Genomic DNA, 20145 nt, shown 5'->3' on the forward strand with positions numbered 1-20145 from the left:
CTCTATGAGATGGATTGATTCGGTGACTGGGGTAATCGGGATGGGTGTGTCAGAGGCAGTACGGTTGGCGCAGGATAGAGCATGGTTTAAGGCTGTTGTGCATAGGGTCGCTATGAGTCGCAAATGACTCGACGGCACATAACAACAAACAACAATGATTAAAAAGCGAGTTTAATTTCTTCCTTCTCAATTTGTTTATCTTGTTTTGTTAGGAGTTGCAGGAAAAGCATCTTGTTTCTCACCATTAAATATCATAAAAATATCATAATATCTATTTAGTTGTTTGTTTTTTTTTTAAATCAAGTTGAGGAAGTTTCCCTCTATTAAATGCTTTTTTCTGATCTATTGATATGAGCATATAATCTTTCTTGGCTAGCCTATTGATACAATGAATTACAGTAACTGATTTTCAAACACTCAACCAATCTGAAATAAATCTCACTTGTTTATTCTGTAGAATTCTTTTTACACATTGTTGGGTTAGATTCACTGATGTTTTGTTGAGGATTTTTGCATCTATCTTCATGAGATACTGTTCAGTAGGTTTTTTCCTTCCTAGTAAAGTCTTTATCTAGCTTTGTAACGGGATAATGCTAGACTCATAGAATGAGTAAGTAAATGTCTCTTCTGCTTCTATCATCTGGAAAAAGAGTATAGAGAATTGATATAATTTCTTCTTTAAATGTTTGGAAGCATTAGTTTAATGAAACCTCTGAGCCTGGAGGTTTCTGTTTTAAGAGGTTTAATTACTTCTTCAATTTATTTAAAAGATCTTGATAATATTATCAGGTCTATTCAGATGATCTATTTAGCCATAGGCCAGTTTTGGTAGATTCTGTCTTCCAAAGAATTGGTTCATTTAATCTAAATTATAAAAATACCAATTGACATATTTCAACAAACAGACACTGCCCTGGATGGATGTACTAAGTTGTGCCAAGAAATCTGGAGGACAGCCAACTGGCCGACTGACTGGAAAAGATCGATATTTGTTCCCATTCCAAAAAAAGGTGACCCAACAGAGTGCGGAAATTATCAAACAATATCATTAATATCACATGCAAGCAAGATTCTGCTGAAAATTATCCAAAAACGTTTGCAGCAACATGTCAACAGAGAACTTCCAGATGTGCAGGCTGGATTTAGAAAAGGTCATGGTACTAGGGATATTATAGCTAATATTAGATGGATCTTGGCAAAAAGCAAAGAATACCAAGATAATGTCTATCTGTGCTTCATTGACTATGCAAAGGCTTTTGACTGTGTGGATCACAAGCTGTGCCTGACTCTGAGAAGAATGGAAATCCCAGAACATTTGATTGTGTTAATGTGAAACCTGTATTTGGACCAAGAGGCAGTTGTCAGAACAGAGCAAGGAGACAGTGTTGTTGTTATGTGCTGTCGAGTCGTTTGCGACTCAGAGCGACCCTATGTACAACAGCCCTAAATCCTGCTCTATCCTGTGCCAATTGCATGGCCTCTGACACATCCATCCTGATTACTCTAGTCACTGAATCAATCCACCTCATAGAGGGTCTTCCCCTCCTGCGCTGTCCCTCCACCTTACCAAGCATGATGTCTCTTTCCAAGGACCTATCTCTCCTTACAACATGTCCAAGTATGTCAGACGAAGCCCCAGAATCCTTGCCTCCAAGGAGCAGCCTGGTTTAACCCTCTCCAGGATGAATCTGTTTGTTTTCTTGGCAGTCCAGGGTACAGTCAATACTTTTCTCCAGCACCACAGCTCAAAGGCATCAATTCTCCTTCTATCTTCCCTAGTCATTGTCCAACTCTCTGATGCATAACAAGTGATTGCAAAGACCATGGCCTGTATCATGCACACCTTAGTCTCCAGAGAGACACTGTTGCTCTTGAGTACTTTAGAGAGGTCCCTAACAGCAGACTTTCCCATTGCAATATGTTTTTTTATTTCCTGGCTGCTGGTGCCAAGAGTGTTGACTACATGGTTCAAAATCAAGAAGGGGGTCCATCAGGGATGTATTCTGTCTCCATACCTTTTCAATCTGTATGCAGAACAGATCATCCAAGACACCAGGCTGTACGAGGAGGAATGTGGCATCAGGATTGGTGGAAGAGTCATCAACAACCTGCATTTTGCGGATGACACAACCCTGCTTGCTCAAACTGATGAGGACCTGAAGCACTTGCTACAGAAGGTGAAGGATTGCAACCTCCTATATGGACCAATTGGCAGCATCAGGATGGAGGGTGAAGAGATTGAGATTGTACACAGCTTTAGTTTGCTTGGCTCCACAGTCAACAGTCTTGGCACCAGTAGCCAGGAAATTAAAAGGCGCGTGGCTATGCATCAGAGAGATGGACAGTGAATAGGGATGATAGAAAGAGAATTGATGCCTTTGAGCTGTGGTGCTGGAGGAGTGTTGAATATATCATGGACTGCTAGGAGAACAAACAGATTTTTCCTTGAGAAGGTGAAGCCGGAATGCTCCTTGGAGTCAAGGATTCTGAAGCTTCGTCTGACATACTTTGGGCATGTTGCAGGGAGGGACTGGTCCTTGGAGAGGGACATCATGTTTGGCAGAGTGGAGGGGTGGTACAGGAGAGGAAGACCTTTGATGAGATGGATCGATTCTGTGACTGGAGTGGTGGGAATGAGTGCGTTTGAGATGGCTAGATTGGCACAGAGTAGAACGGTGTTTAGAGCTCTTGTACATAAGGTCACTATGAGTTGCAAGCGACTCGATGGCACATAACAACAACCACCACCTAAATTATCAAATGTGTGGTACACTATTGTCCATAACATTCCTTTATTAGGCTTTGAATGTCCTTGGGTTTAGATGTAATGATTTTTCTGCCATCTTTTATATTAGGAAATTGTTTATTTTCTTGGTTAGTTTGGCTAGAGGATTATCAATTTATTAAGTAACTTATTTTAAATTCATACTATTTCCTGGTTTCCCCCTAATTTTAATCTTTTCTTCTGTTTGAATTTGCTCTTCTTTTTCCAAGTTTTCCAATGTGAAAAGGTTATTTTCTAATATATTCACTCAAACCTGTAAGTTTTCTTCTAAACATGATCTTTGCTGCATTCCTTAAGTTGTATTTTCAATTTAGAAACAATTTAATTTCTCTTGAGATGTATTCTTTGACCCATAAGCTACTTCAAGGTGTATTGTTTAATTTCCAGTAATTTTTTTTTTAAATTATCTTTCTATTCTTGATATCAAGTTTACTTTCATCTTCTGAGAGTTTATTTGGTATGATTTCTGTTTTTTGAGTGTATTCAGGTAAATATTATATCCCAAGATATAATCTTTATTGATGAATGTTTCCTGTCAGTTTGAACTGTAGCCCCAGTCCCCTGTGACAAACTGTATACATCTCAGTTAGATACACATATATCTGATATAGACACATCTCTCTCTCTTGGAGATACTGTATGTCTAGTACATATACAACACATCTCAGATGGCTCTAGTGCACCAAGCCAAGCCCTCTCAGTCCCTTCACTTGCTCCAGCCAGTGCTGCAGTGACCACTGAATAGATTCACTTAGGTGTAGCCTGGCTGATAGGCAGCGCCTGTAATCATCTTGAGTTTTTTTATTCCCCTCTTGTTTTCCACCCAGAGGATTAACTGGAGCCTGTTCCTAATTCATGCGTGTGCAGTCAACACACATGGGGCCACGCTTGATGAGTGGGGATCCTTTCACCTCTGGTGCAGATGGTTTTGAGATGCATTTCATGAGGCTCTTCAAAATTCTTGCTGGATAGAGTTCCACTGCCTCTGACACTGGCCATCCTGCACGAAGTGCCTACCTTGCTGTCCTACCCACCCTGTCCTTTATGGACTCTTGCTCCATACTAAACTACCTAGTTGCACAGAAGTGCTAATCTCAGGTCCCACTTTTAAAGAAACCCAGGCTAAGAGACTTTGAAAGGAAGGTAGCTCAGTCTGTAATTATTATTGGACTGAAGAATTTCTAGTACAATAGGATTACACCTTGTCTTTACACTAATTTGAAGCCATGAGTAAAACTAGTTTAAGCTGAAAAATCAGGTAGGTATTAATATGACACAGGCGCAAACTAAAGGCAGTAAGCTGCTATTATGTTAAAAAATAATTTTACTTTTTCATTTCCCAAGGCACTTTAGTAGTTTTCACAAAAATATGTGTTTGGTTTTGTTTTGGTTTTCCCCCCCAGGTGGAACATAGGCTTATGAGTAGTACCACAGTAACATAATTTAAAAAAAGACAATTACATTGAAAACAAAATATCTCTGAATCATGTTATGACTAACACAAGCAACTCTGAAGAAGGTAAATACAGTTTAAGTTTGTTTCTTCTTTGTAATTTCCCCCCATGATTAGGTATCACAAAAAGGACACATATTATGGTAGTATTTTTGGCACTCAGAGAAGTGCTAATGGTAAGGCAAAAGATTCTGAGTTTTTCTTAAAAAAGTACATGTATATATAAACCACGAGGATAAGGAACCAGCCTTCCCCAAGTTCATTCTGCAGGGCAAATAACTTAAGGAGAAAAAGTGACAATAAAAACAATAACCACAACAAAACAAAACCCACATTACAGTTCTGAGAGAAGAGACACGTTTTCTTGTCTTTTTCCCACTGATACACTTCCTTAAACAAGATTTAAGAAGTCAAAGCAGCGAGGAGAAGTGTGGAAAGCAAGAACAGTATTGGATGATGTTAATTCTTCTAGGCCTCTAAAAGACTAGGGCTTTGATCAGGTGTAAACAGGTGTACACAGCAGTCATTCTTAGTGGTCCAAGAGCTTGAAAATCAAGGCACTTGTCACACTGCCTGCCTGTGCTCAGCCCCTCCATCTTCATCACCTCAGAGTTTCCCCTAAGTGACAATACTCAGTTAATGTCCTTTGAAACTGAGGAAATTGGAGGAATCAAACTACCTCTGAGAGCTATCCTTTAGAAGCATTAGAGGAGAAGGTAAAAGGTAGGGGTAGGAATTGAACCTCCAATTTTATCAGGGGCCTTTCCGTCAATCTGAAATGAAAATGCAAATTTGGCAACTGCCTCTCTTACCATCTTTCAAATCCTGCAAAGACTCTAAAAAAACCCAAACAAATGCAAAACAAAACAAAAACTTCCCTACTATTTAGTTGATCTGAGGTCTCGGGACCTCCATCCACTAGGTTTCTGAGACTGTAAATCTTAATAGAAGAGACTTTCTCTCTTGGAGCCACTGGTGGATTTGAACCACCTGAGATGCAGGGCCTTTTGCTTAGCAGCACAACATGGTTCTAGTAAACAGTTAACCTCTTAGGAAGTGTCACACCGATCATCATAATAGGTGGGACTTATCTAAAGTTGTCTGTCCAGAGCCAAGGTTATCTGGAGAGGAGATAGTACTCTAGGACTACATGGGTGCCCAAACAAACATGTCACAAAGAGCTCAAAAGAACAACCAGAGCCACCTTCATCTTTTCAGGACTCAGTGTCTGCACCAGCTGCTTCTGACCGAAGCAGTACTTCCTCTTCTGGTTCTCACTTACAGGACGTTGATTAGAAGGCTGTGCTTTTAAGGATGGTGGGGCGTTGATTAGAAGGCTGTGCTTTTAAGGATGGTGGGGCTTTCTTCTTCATCCTTTAATACCCCTGTGTGACTTGGACTTTGCCTGTATTTTATTCTATAAAACAAGGAAAGCAAATGTTATGTTACAAATTATAAAATGCCTACTAGTCTCTTAAGAAGAAAAAAAAATAATTACTGCTGAAGCTATTTTTACTAAGGGAGTGGGGATCGTACAACAGCTTCTAAAGACCCTCCTGGTCTTGCACTGCTGCGGAGCAGCCCTCAGCGGGGAGAGGTGCAGGGTGCACTCACACAGGGGCAAAGCAGAGAAGATGAGCTGGAACCACTCGCCATTTGTAACCTTCTGATGGCGAAGCTAGTCCATGGCATTTGTGAGAAAGTTTACGAAGATCTATGGTGTGGGATTCCTAAGATTTAGCCAGGGCCAGACCTAGGAAGTCAATACTATGAAGAAGGTCATCTTACCCTTTGACCCTTAGCATCTGGTCGATGGTATCTGGGAGGGGGGTCCTGAAGCTCTCTGGGAGGAACAAGGTGAGGATGGCTGTGAGGATTGTCAGGCTGCCCATGAGAATGTAGGGCAGGAAGCGGTCATAGGCACCTGTGGCAAAGCAGACGGAACCATGAGCGGGAAGTCCCAGGTAGTCTGGGCTTCTTCTTTCTTCCCTTTACATTGCTGGGACTCCGTAAAGGAGATCACCTGCGTTTTTGGCCTTGGCACCCGTCACAGGCTGTGCTGCCAGACTAGAATCAGGTGCCAAGGCCGGGCTCACCACCCAGAGTCGGCACAAACATGCACAGAGGTCCAGCAGCGCCTCCACAGTGCTGGGGAGGAGCTTAGCCTCAATGATTACTACTCCTGTTTCCAAGGAACTTGAGCTACTGGTCCACGGATAGGAATAACTCCTTCACTTCTCGAGGTGTGTCACAACCCATATGGTTTGCCTTCAGGCTCTTCAGGCTACACAGGAGGATGTTTCTGCTTGTCAGACTGAAGTAGCATGTTATTTTCACAAAGCACTCTGGGTATTCTGTGCCACTTCTCCCCAGAAACGCTCAGAGAAACAGGGGGTACCATGAAGAACTGATCTTGAGAAGGAGGAAACTGGTACTCTTACATAAAATGACACAAGGGAAACATCTTTATACAGTAGAAGCCCACCTTGTGAAGGGTTCTGACTTAGAGCAATTCTCAGTTTATAAGCCCTCTTAAATAGAAAAAACAAGAAAAGATTTCTTGAATGGACTTTTAAAAGAATCTCTGTTCTTTTAATAATATTATTCTGAGAATAATTTTCTCCAACAAAGTACACTGGCTTCCCAAACCACTCTGTAGTCTCTGAGGATGAACACTCTCTGATGGAAGGCCGAGGATGGCTGAAACAGAAACCAATGCCTCATTTCTCATCAAAATTTCTAACTAGTCTGTAGGGTGCTTCCCAGTCACAAGTACCTCCTCCCGCAGAACTAGACTAGAACACCTCCCTGGGTGCAGGTCCCCATGTCAGATGAATTCCATTTTCTATGTGTGCTTGTTTTCCTCTTAACAGATCACCACCAGTCCACCTTCAAGTCAAACAGTGCTTCTCACACTTGCTCCTGTGAGGCCAGGCCCAGAGCAGACACCTTGGCCTGTAGACTTACCCAGGTAGACAAAGTAGGGGGACAGGATGCTACCAAGGCGGGATGCTGTGGAACTGACTCCCATGCCCATGTTCCTGACCACTGTGGGGTACAGCTCTGCCGTGTACACGTAGACCATGGAAAAGGCAGCAGTGATTCCAAATTTGCCCACCATAACCAGGATGGTGGTCACATAGGACAAGTCTGGGGAGGCAAAGGGAAGAGAATGGGAACAGGCGTCAACCCAACAGACTCTGCAAGTCAGAGTCCCATTTCTTTTTTGCCTGAAACAAAAAAAGGTGAGGCAGTTTCTAGAATTTCTTATTGTAAGGTAATAGGGGCTATCTATAGTCAAGACTTCCCCCCTCCAAGCTGGTTAGGAAAGGAGGCTAGGGACCTGACATGTAAGCACACGCCATTGTCTACACCACAGTGAGCCTCTCCAAAGCCCACATAAATACGCTCTCTCGCTCTCTAGTCCAGAGTAAACAAAAGACACGTATGTCAGGGAGTTAGCCTGGGCGCTCCTACTGTAGGCACTGGGCAATTAATGAATGACTTATAGGTGAGTGGAATTCTATTATAATTTATCTCATGCTTTCATTCTATTCAGGCCTCAAAAACTACACAGGACTATCCCCTAATCCATCCTTCTCACTGGGTCAAGGAGGAGACAGCCCTGTGTGAGCTCAGGGGTGAACATCTACGTACATTCCATGCTCCTCCTGCCACACCACACTGGGGGCTGCTCCTGTACAGCAGTGTTCCCAGCCTTAAGGGGCCCGAAAATGATCACCAGAGGTCCCCGCATGCACAGGCAAGAAGAGGACTCAGGGTACCGAGATGGATATAAACGGGTCCATGGACTTTTCTATGAGTTTCCCTCCTACCCATCTTGGGAAAACTCACAGTCATAAAATCCTAGCTAGTGGCCCCTGGAACTCTATTTGTGCCCTGGTCCCTGTCTTCACCTCTTACTGGGTGCTTCTTTCTCCATAACCAGGCCGGGTTCATTTTCTCCTCAGGGTCTCTGCCTTTGTTGTTTCTTCTGCCTCAAATGTTCTCTTTCCAAGATGTTTTTATCCCGTCACCTAACTGTTCAACTGCCCCCAGCGTCTCAACAGAGATGCTGTTGTGTCTACTCTGTGTAAACTATAATAAGGCATATTTGTTTGCTTATTTGCCTGTGTGTCTTGCTGATGAGAATGTGACTACATGGAGACAACTTTTGCCTGACTTACCTACTTCTGTATCATTAACACCACGCAGAGTGCCTGCTTCACGGTTGCTGTTTCAGGTGCCATAGAGTTGACTACGATTCTTACTGACCCTGGAATAACAGATATGAACCTTGTCCTGTCCTGCACCTTTCTCACCATCTCTGATCTGTTCGAGCCCCTTATTCCAATCATTGTGCCAATCTATCCTGCTGAGGGTCTTCCTCTCTTTCTCTGACCCCCTCCAGTATGCCCAGCATGGTATCTTTTTCCAAGGACTGGGTCCACAGTGGTGGTGGTGTTGTTAGGTGCCGAGTATGATTCATAGCGACCCTATGAACAAAAGGTCTGAACCCTGTTCTATCCTGTGCCATCTTCACACTTCCTGACACACAAGAACCCACTGCAGTAGTCACTGGGTCAATCCAACTGGTTGGGTCCACAGCAGGCACTCTATAATGATTTGTTGAAGAAGTAAATGGCAGGGACCAGAGGACACTGAGAACATTGTGATGTGAGTTGTTTTTGTTAGGTGTCACCAAGCTGACTGTAGCTTGTAGTGACCCTGTGAACAACATATCTAAACCTTGTCCTATCCTGCACCAGCCTCCTAATTTCTGATATGCTCAAACCCATTATGTCAGTCCTTCTTGTTGGGGGTCTTCCTCTCTTTCTCTGACCCTCTACCTTTCCCAGCATAATATCCTTTCCCAATGATTGGCCCCTCAAACAAAAAGTATGTGAGCTGAAGTTTCACCTCGACTCTAAAAGGACTCAGGCTACACTTCCTCTAAGACAGTTATGTTTGTTTTTTGGCAGTCCATAATCTATCCAATTCTTTCATCCAACACTACAGTTTAAAGGCCTCAAATCTCTTGTCATCCTTATTCTTTGTTTACCATTCAGACACATATGAATGGAATGTAAAGACCATGGCTTGGTTCGGGTACACCTTAGTCTTTAAAGTAATATCATTGCTCTTTGGTACTTTGTTGAGGTCTTTGACAGCAGAATTCCCTGAGCAATATGTCTTTTGATTTCTACACTGCTCTTACCACGGGTGTTAATTGTGGATCCAAGTAAAATGAAATCACTGACAGCTCCAATCTTTTCTCTATTATGATTCTGTATATTGGTCCAGGGGAGAAGGTCGCTATGAGTCGCAAGTGACTCAACAGCACATAACAACAACAACAACAACAACAACAACAACAACAATATGCAATCTATATTGAAGGCTGTTGTGATTAATCTTCTGCAGGAAGTGTTTCCTCTTCATTTTCAGCAAGCAAGCTGCAGAACACAGGCTGTTGATAGGTCTTCTTCCTCTAATCCGGATGTGTGTATAAAGTGAAATTAACCAACAGCCTCAAATGGTTCCTCCTTCACTCCCCAAGTCGCAGGCCATAAAGAATGTTCTGGTCTCTGGCAGTAATTTCTCTAGGTTTTCAGGCCAAGATATGCATGCAGGTGAGCTGTGAGTGTGGTTTTTATGTATTAATTGGGGAAGAGAGTTCAGCTATCACCGAGTGACTCAGTGAAGACCGAAGGCCACAGAACACATAGGCCCTACCTGGAGGCACGAGCTGCAGGAAGAGAAGAACACTGCCACCCAGAAAGAGGGCTGTGGCCATGGAGTAGCGCCGGGGTACGTACTGCAGCAGTACCCAGGACACGGTGTACGCTGGGACTTCAACCACCGCCGAAAGGAAGCAGTTCAAGTAGATGTCCCCGTGTAAGTTAGGAGTATCCAGAGAAAGCCCAAAGTAGCCCACTGATATAGTCATCCTGAAACAGAGCAAAGAAGAAAACGTGACAGGCAATGGACATGTCCCTCCAAACCCCAAGACCTTTCAAACAGGACGTTTCTCTTTAAACAGGGAGGAGGAGGCAGCATGAGCTCCAATCATGCATTTTACTTCTTAGAACAAAAGAGAATGTCCCTTGTGGTACATGATCCAATTTGTATCAATGTGCAAGGGCACTTTCAGAGCATTTCACACAGAAAATAAAAGGCGTCTATATTTGAGACAGATGTAATTTTTTAAAATAGAAAAAGTCTAACATGCTTTTTGGCTTTAAAATCCTAAGGTAGGGCACTTAGGGAAGGCAGCTTCCCACTCTCTGGACCTTCTCAAACCCTGCAATTAAAGAAGAAGCTAGGAAATGAGTGAGGAGGCAGATACAGAGTGGGATAGGACAAAACTGGAGAGATAAAAGAAAATAAGGGACAAGCATGAAGTCAAACATTTGGAGAAAGAGAAACTGGCAGACCAGATATGGTGACCAGCCAGGCGGAGGCCGGCTCGGCAGCTAACACCTCATCACGCTAGAGAAGTGAGGGGGCTCCCATCGACAGGAGCTCGTCTGCATGCCTCCCCACCGCCCCTGGCCTGGGCTTCTGTCTGGAAGTCTCAGGCACGTCTCACTTACGCACCACAGAATTATGGACATGATGGTGACCATCCGGATATTCTGGGTTCGGAGCAGATCCAGAACGCTGTGTGACGGCTGATTCTGGGAACTCAGATCTTGCAGCTGCAGGGGACATGGCAAGCAGATAAGGAGAGAAGACTGGAGATTTGGAGCATCCAGTAGCATAGCTGGAGCCCTAGTAACTAAGCCTAAGTTTCAGAGTTGGGAAGTGCTTTACGTTTCTTCCTTAAAGAAAACAACAGTGACCATATCTTGGGCCACTACAGGCTACTTGTGTTGTTATGTGACATCGAGTGAACCGACACACAGCTGACCCTCTAGCAGGTTTCCAGGGGCAGTAAATGACATGGGAGGAGACTGTCCTTTCTCTCACAGCACTGCTGGTGGGTTTGAACGGAATGCCTTTGGGTGGGTGGCACAATTCCTTACCATCAAGCCACTAGAACTTCCTACAGGTTCCTTTAGGTCTCATCAAGAACAAAGCGAATGAACAAGAATAGGGAGGAAGAACAGGTGACCAGTCTCTGGAATGCAGCGAGGCAGAGCCCAAGCTGCCCAGTGCACCGCCCTCACCTCCTCGGAGACCACATTCCAGGGAGGCCCCCAGCTTTCCCACCGCAGCCTGGCTCCCTGCCCTATGGGTCACAGGGAGAGACTACTGGCTGGGCATTTTATGGATCTGGTATTTTAAAAGAATTCATGTTTTGAGTCCTCATTGCCATGCAGTTACTTGTCTACTTCAGGGAAAATATGTCAGACAGAAAAACAGGAAAATTGACCTGAGCTTCACCCAGAGTAACTTCCTATGAAATTCAGCTCAGCCAAGGCCATTAATAAACCACACGTCTAAACATACTGATGTTGCTTTCTTAAGCAAACCCAGAGTTGGAGCTTGTTTTTCCCGAGTTAGCAGTTCAATAAAAGGTCAACTTCTTACTTAAATGATCCCTTGAAATAGCTTCATTTCCTCAAAGATGCCAGTGGGACCAAGGGTTTACCCAGACTGACCCCTCCCTTGAAAGCAACCAAAAAACCCTCTGTGCCCCACCCGCCTGCGTTCTGTGGACCAGAACCCTTCAGTGGACACACTGTTGCTGAGCCCCCACTGTGATGGGGTCACCCACAAGGCCTATGACCTTCAGTCTCTCACAAGCCCAGTCAAGCCCAGCGTGCATCTTGACTCCTGAGCAGCCTCCTACTCATTCAGAACAGCTGCTGCAGCTCTTCCCACACCCAGGTCCTGGGACCGAACCAGCTCCCTGGCCTCCCGGTCGCCTCAGAGATATTCTAGAACCACAGCAACCAGCATTTTCTGCTTCTAACCCTTTCTTGGAGTCATGAGACTGAGGAACTCTGCCTGTGGCAGAAGGGGGAGATGGAGATGGAACAGGAAGGAGAAACAAGAACCAGGAACCAGGCCGAGCCAAGAAATGACTCATGGCGTGAGAGCAGAGGGCGCAGGAGGCGGGGTGAGTGTGTAGGGGTGCAGACAGCAGAAAGGGCTGGCTCCTGAGGCAACGAGACAAACGAGCCACGGGTGGCTGGAAAGAGACCGAGCATTTCCAACTCCAAATCTACAGGGTTTCACTGGATTTACTACAAATTTTTATTGGGATTTAGATAAAAGTTTACAGAGCAAACTGGTTTCCATTTAATAATTCATACATTCTGTATTGCTGGACTATTTATTTTTTAAGATAAAGCCCTTAAGGTATGTTGCCATATATCATCAAGTCAAAATCAACTCATAGCTGAATCTCCAGTGGGTTTTCAGAGGCAGTAAACCACATGGGAAGAGACTGCTCATCTTTCTCCTGCACAGTAGCTGGTGGATTCAAACTATGAGCCTTTGGATTGGCAGTGCAGCTGCTTACCACTAAGCCACTAGACCTCCCTAATTTAAGGTTGTTGTTGATTGCTGTTGAGTCAAGCACAACTCATAGCGATCCTATGAACAAAAGGCCTGAAGCCTTTCTGTAATTACTGTCATTTATTAAAGTTCATAGTTTCCAAGGCATGTTGTTTAGGAAGTAGAGGTGCCACTCCTGCCTCTAAAATTTAAGGTAAAAGAAAGAATAATTTCTTTAATGCTCACTTTGTGAAAGAATCCTTTTTACTCATAATGAGTATTTATTATTAAAATTAATTGCTGAAACATGATTTCCCAGCAAGGAAAGAAAGTATGAAAACCTAAAGTCCAGGGGAAAGGTTAGGAAGTTGGTACTTCTGAATTCTTCTCAGACCTGCCTGCAGGTAGCTGGGCTCAGGCAGAGAGGCATGGCCTTTATTGGGGGAGGGCTTCAGGACTTCCAAGTCGCGGCCAGTGTAACCCTCCCAACAGCTCCCATGTTGTGCTTACCTCAGTAGGGTCAAAGATGGCTGAGGTTATGGCAATGCCATTGATTTTAGCAGCTTTGCGGAGGATTGTCTCTGCTTCATTAAACCGTCTCTGGGAGATGAGCCATCGAGGGGACTCAGGGATGAACCTGGAAGTACAAGGAACAATTGCATTGAGGCCTCCTTGCCCAATAGTTCACCAACAGACAAGGCATGGTTTAAATGGAGGTGAAAAATGAGGCTTCAGAACCAGAGCTGGGTTTGTGGACTGACTGTGATCTCTTGAGCACCCGGACAGCACACCAACTTTGGAGGGGCCTGTACACCATGATGGGATCCCTACATCAGCCAGCCACCTCCACTGGCTAAGAATCGTGGTGCCACCTGCTGGGCTGTAAGGAGACAAGAGCAAGGTGGACTCCCGAAGCCTGACCTGGGTGGGATCTCAGTCTAGCCCGGCCAGCCCCTTGCCCTGCTGTAAACCCCACACACAGATCACAAGAGAGTCTACGCTAAACTCTTGGATACTAAACTCTGAGCCTCGAGCTTCCCTGCATCCTTCACCTCCTGATCATCCCCAAAACTTCTCAACTCAGCCTAAAATAACATGTTTATCAAAGTATGTGAGTGCTCAGAGCCTCTGCAGATAAGTCTTTTCTCCCTGGTAGGCCTTGGCCTTGTCAGGACTAGGATCTAGGCTGGCTCTGTCTCCTCTCCCACTGTGCTCTGGAAATGGTCTCAGCTGCAAGCAAGCCGGCAAGTTCTTGCCTCCCCACCTGAAAGGGGGATTCCCACGTAGCCCCTCTGCTCATGTTACCTCTCGTACTCTTGAAAGGTCTCCTCTCTGGCTGTCCAACTCCTCTAGTTTATGCAGTCGCCCTGAGGACTCATACCTTCCTCTTGTCCCAGTGCCTCTAGCACAAGGCTTCAGCAACTAGCAGCCAGAACTAGAGCCTAAATTCTCTTGCCATAGAATCTAATGTCTTCTTGTAGGCCATGCTGATTTCATACATTTTTCTCACTCTTCCTGTCCTCAGATTTACCCAGTGCAGGGCTGAGGAAAAGCCTACAGATAATTTTTTTTTTTTTAAGGCACAGGGAAAACATTACGTAACAATTTAGGAATAAACTATGCTTCTTGTCCCTGTGAGCCCAACAGGAATTCACGGGTTGCTGCTGCCCCCTAGTGAAGACCAGCTGGAGGCAGCTGGAGCAGGGCCGACTCACCACCAGAACATCAGGCACAGCACCCCTGGCACTGTCAGCGCCAGCAGCAGCATCCTCCAGTCTCTGATGAAGTAAGCAAACAGGGGCAGCAACATGTAGCCAAATGAGTAAAATATGCACACTCCCAATGTGGAGAATATAATACGAACTGATTTGCCAAGAATTTCTGTTCCTGTTCAAAACAAAGGAGGAGCCATGTTAGCTTTTCAATTTGATTTATGTCCTTATGAGTCTTCTATTGTAGCATTTTTGGGACACTCTACTGGCCTTCTAGGTAGGCAGTTGTGATGCTAACCCAAAGGTGAGGCCTTTCTGTAGGTTCGAATCCACCAGCCGATTCTCAGGAGAAAGATGGGCAATCCCATCCCTTGTGATTGAGAGCCTCTGAAAACCATGGGAGAATCAGTTTTGAGTTGCTTCTGACTCAATGGCAATGAGTTTGTTGCTGTTAATCTTGAATATAATTTCCCCTCCACGTATATAAGTTCCATTTTATTTTTAACAATTTCAAAATTCCAAATTAAAAAAAAAAATCATAATTGACTGGGAAGTTACTTGGAGGAAAATTTAAGTTACTTCCAACTAGTGTTATTTCTACTGTCATGACCATTCAGTAACTGTCCTCAATTAAAATATGCTTTATCTACACTATGAAATTGTGGGAGAAGGGCAGACTATCTCCTGTGTGATTAATATCTCTGAAAACCCACCGGAGGGTCAGCTAGGGTCAGTTCTGACTCTACAGTAAACAACAACACTAAAATTATTTTATTAAAAATTGACCTTTTTTATTAATTCATAGTGTTTAACATTTCCCATTTTGGGGGCATTTCTATAAATATCCAATTTTGGTAACTCAGTCTGGGCAGACATTCCTTATAATACAATTTAAGACTATCTGCTTTTAATTTTGTTGTTGTTAGGTGCCCCTGAGTATGACTCATAGTGCTCCAAATGGACAACGGAATCTAAACCTCATCCTATCCTGTGCCATCCTCACAGTTCCTGACACACAAGAGCCCACTGTAGTAGTCACCATGTCAATCTACTTGCCTGAAGGTCTTCCTCTCCTTTGCCGACCCTCCACCCTTCCAAACATCATATCCCTCTCCAAGGAACAGCCAGGCCTCCTAGCAACATGCCCAAGTATGTGAGGTGAAGCCTCATCATTGTTGCCTCCAAAGAGCACTCCGGCTGCACTCTCTCCAAGACATTTGTTTGTTCTTTTGACAGTCCATGGGATGGTCAGTGCTCTTCTCTAATACCACAGCTCAAAGGCATCAATTTATTCCCCTCTGGTCTCTATTCATTGTCCATCTCTCAGACGGACAGAAAGTGATGGGAAAGACTATGGTCTGAATCGGATATACCTTAGTCCTCAAGTTGACATCATCACTCCTCAATAATTTGGAGAGGTCCCTAACTGCAGATTTTCCCAGTACAATGTATCTCTTTATTTCTTGGCTGCTGGTACCAAGTGCCTTAATTGTAGGTCCAAATAAAATGAAGCTGCTGACAGTTTCAATCTCTTCTCCATCCTTCATGACACTGCCTATTGGTCCAGTGGTAAGAATCTTTGTCTTCTAGACATTGAGATGCAATCTATATTGAAAGCTGCATTTCTTGTTCTCCTTACTTTCAGCAAGCAAGGTCGTATTATCTGCATAACACAGGTTATTGATGAGTCTCCCTCTGATCCTGATGCCACATTCCTCGTCACAGAAACCAGTTTCTCAAATAATTTGCTCAGCATACAGACTGAATAGGTATGGAGAATGTAACTCTGACACATTCCTTTCTTAATTTTAAACCATGCAGTGTTTTCCTGCTCTGTTCATACAACAGCCTCCTGGCCCAGGTATAGGTTTTGCATGAGCACAATTAAGTACTCTGGGATTCCCATTCTTTTCAATATTAGTCATAACTTGTTATGATCCACACAGTCAAATGCCTTTGCATAGTCAATAAAGCATATTCTTCTGGCATTCTCTACTTTCAGCTAGGGTCCCTCTGACATCAGCAATGATATCCCTGGTGTCCTGGCCTCTTCTAAATCCTACTTGAACTTCTGGCAGTTCCCTGTCTATGTACTGTTCTAGTCAATTTGTAATGATCTTCAGCAGTATTTTGCTTACATATGATAGTAATGATATTGTTTGATAGTTTCCACATTCTGCTGGATCACCTTTCTTGGGAACAGGAACAAATATGTACCTCTTCCAATACATTGGCCTAAGAGCCATCATCTACATTCCTGGCATAGACTTGTGAGTGCATCCAAGGCTGCATGTGTTAACTGAAACAAGTCAATTGGTCCCAGTGATGTGCCCTTCATTACCACTGGCTCCTGCTCATATGGGACTTCTGGAAATTTTTCAGTGTCAATCAGGTTGGGTTTTTTTTTACGGGGGTGGGGCAGGGGGGTGGTGGTACCGTGATTCTGTGTATTCTCTCCATCTTCTTTTGATGCTTTCTGGGTCAATTTATGGCCTGTCACATCTTTCAGTATTGCAACTCGAGACTTAAATTTGCTTTTTTGGTTCTCTCAGCTTGAGAAATGCAGAGTGAGTTCTTCCCTTTTTTTTCTCCAATGCTCTCTGCACATTCCATTAGAATATTTTGCTTTGTCATCTCAAGCTGCCCTTTGAAATCTTCTGTTCAGCTCTTTAACTTTGGCATGTTTTCCCTTTGTTTTGGCTTCTCAACGCTCCTCTGCAATTTTCAGAGTCCCTCCTGATATTTATTTAGTATTTTCTTTCTCTTCTCTTTTCGTAATGCCCTTTTGCTCTGTTCATGATTGACATCTTTGGTATCATCCGACAACTCATCTTGTCTTCGATTTCTAGTATTCAACATCTCAAACCTATTCCTAAGATGATCTTGAAATTCAGATGGATTGGATTCAAGATCATATCTTGGTTCTTCTGGAATTATTTTCATATTCTTCTGCCCCAATTTGAACTTGCACATGAGCAATTGGTGGTCTGACCCACAGTCTTCTCCAGTCTAATTTTGACTGGCAATATTGAGCTTCTCCAACGACTTCTTCCGTAGATGTAGTCAATCTGATTCATATGCAGCCCTCTGGATGAGATTAATGTATAGAGTTATCATTTCTGTCTTTTTAAAAAGGTATCTTCAATGAATAAGTCATTGAAAATACAAAATTTGATCATTCTATTTCTGGCCTCATTTCTATCACCAAGCCCATATTTTCCAACTACTGTTCTTTCTTCACTGTTTTCAACTTGTGCATTCGAGTCACCAATTATCATTAGTGCATCCTGATTGTATGTTCAGTCAATTTCAGACTGTTTGGAGCTCCTGACCGAAGCAGCGGAATTCTGGAAGGTAAATTGTTTTGTTTTAATTAACCATCAGTTGTAAAATATTTGGTCTTTTTGGTTAAATTATCAGGTGTGAGCTGACTGGTCATTTTGATTTAATTAACAATCAGTTATGAGCCTATTTAAACCAATCAGGACCTGGTGGGCAGGAGTTCATGATTAAAAGTCGGCTGGGTCTTGCTCTAATTTAAGAAGTTTTAAATCTTTTCTCTATCCACAAAAGATTATTAAGTTTCTCTTCTCCTTATGTAAGAACCTAATAATTCATACAACAGCCCCATTGGAAGTAAGTATTGCTAAAATCTGTTCATGGGGCATAATTTCCAAGTGAAGGAAACGAAGATCTGTACTTCTTGTTGAAGAGACTTGATTTTTTTCCTTCAGATCCTGAATTTTTTCTTAACCTATTCTGATGTAGCCTCAAATTTGAGAGTATTATTTCTGAGACACATCCTCTAATGAGAAGCTTAAGTTCCAAATAGTTACCTGTGTCCAAGCCTTTTTAGAATAATAGTACATACACCTGATATCTAAAAAAATACTCCAGCACTTATCTTGAATGGAAGGTTTTATGAAGAATGGAGCTAAAGGATATAAAAAGATGGAGCTGCATGAGCCATCCCTGCTGCTTCTTCCTAGGAGAAGGGAGTTACGTGAAACCTTTCCTCATTTCCCCCAAATCCTTTAAATCCAAACTTGAAAGCAGTTCACATGACAGAGTCTGTCAACATCTTCTGAACTGAAAGACCACTCAACGTCAGTTTTCTTCTTCCAGCCATGCCAACGAGAAGCTACGTCTTGAGTGTTATTATTAATAGACTCCAGAAAGAAAGATGAAGTTATTTATTCCATAGTCTCACTTCCTAGGAAAGTGAAAAGGGTTCCATCACTGGACTAAATCAAGGCTTCTTTGCCTTTCTTTCACTAAGCCTCAGTCAGTGTGTTCACAGAGCTAACTTCTGCACAGTATGGGCCTCATTTAAATGAAAAACACTTAAAAATAGCAACATCCAAAGACTTCTAAGGGGAAAAGTAAACACAGTTTCCTTCTCTCAGAGCAATATCCCTCATCTCATCCAAAAATCTCTATTTGTATTGAGATTCTGATGATTTTACTCATACATGAACATTAACCCCAAGATATTTTGTCTCTTGCCTTTTAGCATGTCAAAAGTTCAATTGCAAAACTGGACCTTTGTTTATTCAGAAAATTATGAGAGTTGAACCAGGATTTATATACATAAATAAATGTACTTTCTAACCATATCTTTCAGTGCAAGTTGGACCACATATTTGGAATTTACTGCTGCAGTGTGAACTCTGCTTTTCATGATTTTGGCTGAAATTGGAATACGTTTAAGCAAAAACTTTGAAGTCATCCATGCTAGTTTTAGTCTTCTTTATGGAACAAAAGGTAATGAATTCAGAAATACTATCATCAAAGCATGTGTTTCCAATTAAGATCAGATTCCAGTTTTTTAAATAATTTCTCTACAATTAAGTAAACAGCAGCAGAAGTCCCATGCAGCTGATTCATTCTTTGGAGAAGTTGGCAGGGTGACTGCATTTACAGACTTCAGAGTGTTGAATTTAAGAGATGGAATAAAAAGAAAACGAGCCTTTGCCCTTCCAAATCCTGGAGGTAAGCAGTAAAGCAGAGACAGCCACATCTGAAGAATAGGTACAGTGGCTGCATTAAAGAAGCAGAGGAACCTGGTGCGGGAGACAACACAGAAATACTTGCCAAGTCCTGAGCTCACAATCTTGTTCTCTTTCTGGGGGGAGGAAAATATATGCACCTACAGGCCAAGGAAAATATTCCTCTTGTGATGAGGAAGCCACATAATCCACTAAATGCAACCGACTTCCCAGGGCAGGCCCACATCCCCCCAGTCCAAGGCTGGTTTACTAGGGTGATCCTCCTTGTACCATTTTCACTCCTCAAATATAATTTTTTAAAATATTCTTTTTAGTACATGAGTTAGAAAGCAGTCAGAGAATAACATCTAACATCTCACACTCTGAGGAGAGATGGGATTTTGAACCCAGTCCAGTCTGATCATCCCGAGCCCACCTCCCTATGACTTCTCAGACTCCTCAGCAACAAGCCAGTGGGGAAAATGCCACCACTTTCCGACACTATATCCTAAAGATGCCCCACTAGATGCCCAAATTTAATCCATACATGAGGAAGAATCAATTGAAAATCAACCCGACCCAGAGGTTGTACATGCTCACTGTTGAAGAAGGAACTCTTAGTAAAAATGAAGAAAAACAACAACAATCCTTTCAACAACATAACTGAAGGCACCCAAAAGACCAATAAGGAAGAATCTTGCAAACAGGCTGTCATTCTGAGGCAGGTCCTGCAGTGTGTACTCTATGGTAAAGGCCTGA

At 43.1% G+C, this 20145-nt stretch overlaps 1 protein-coding gene across 1 annotated transcript in view; it reads right to left on the reverse strand.

The window, feature by feature from the left end:
- Positions 1 to 5560: 5560 nt before the first annotated feature.
- Positions 5561 to 20145, reverse strand: part of SLC22A5 (solute carrier family 22 (organic cation/carnitine transporter), member 5) — a 50442-nt gene continuing 35857 nt past the window's right edge. The window contains exons 4-10 of the mRNA XM_006888086.1: positions 14402 to 14573; positions 13197 to 13323; positions 10839 to 10939; positions 9975 to 10189; positions 7206 to 7388; positions 6027 to 6162; positions 5561 to 5655 (exon numbers count right to left, since the gene is read on the reverse strand). Coding sequence (XP_006888148.1) covers positions 5568 to 5655; positions 6027 to 6162; positions 7206 to 7388; positions 9975 to 10189; positions 10839 to 10939; positions 13197 to 13323; positions 14402 to 14573 — 1022 coding nt within the window. The 3' untranslated portion in view covers positions 5561 to 5567. The remainder of the gene's footprint in view (positions 5656 to 6026; positions 6163 to 7205; positions 7389 to 9974; positions 10190 to 10838; positions 10940 to 13196; positions 13324 to 14401; positions 14574 to 20145) is intronic.

This window comes from Elephantulus edwardii, unplaced genomic scaffold, assembly GCF_000299155.1.
Source record: "Elephantulus edwardii isolate Elephantulus edwardi_28Jun2011 unplaced genomic scaffold, EleEdw1.0 scaffold00064, whole genome shotgun sequence".
In the NCBI taxonomy this organism is placed as follows: Eukaryota; Metazoa; Chordata; class Mammalia; order Macroscelidea; family Macroscelididae; genus Elephantulus; species Elephantulus edwardii.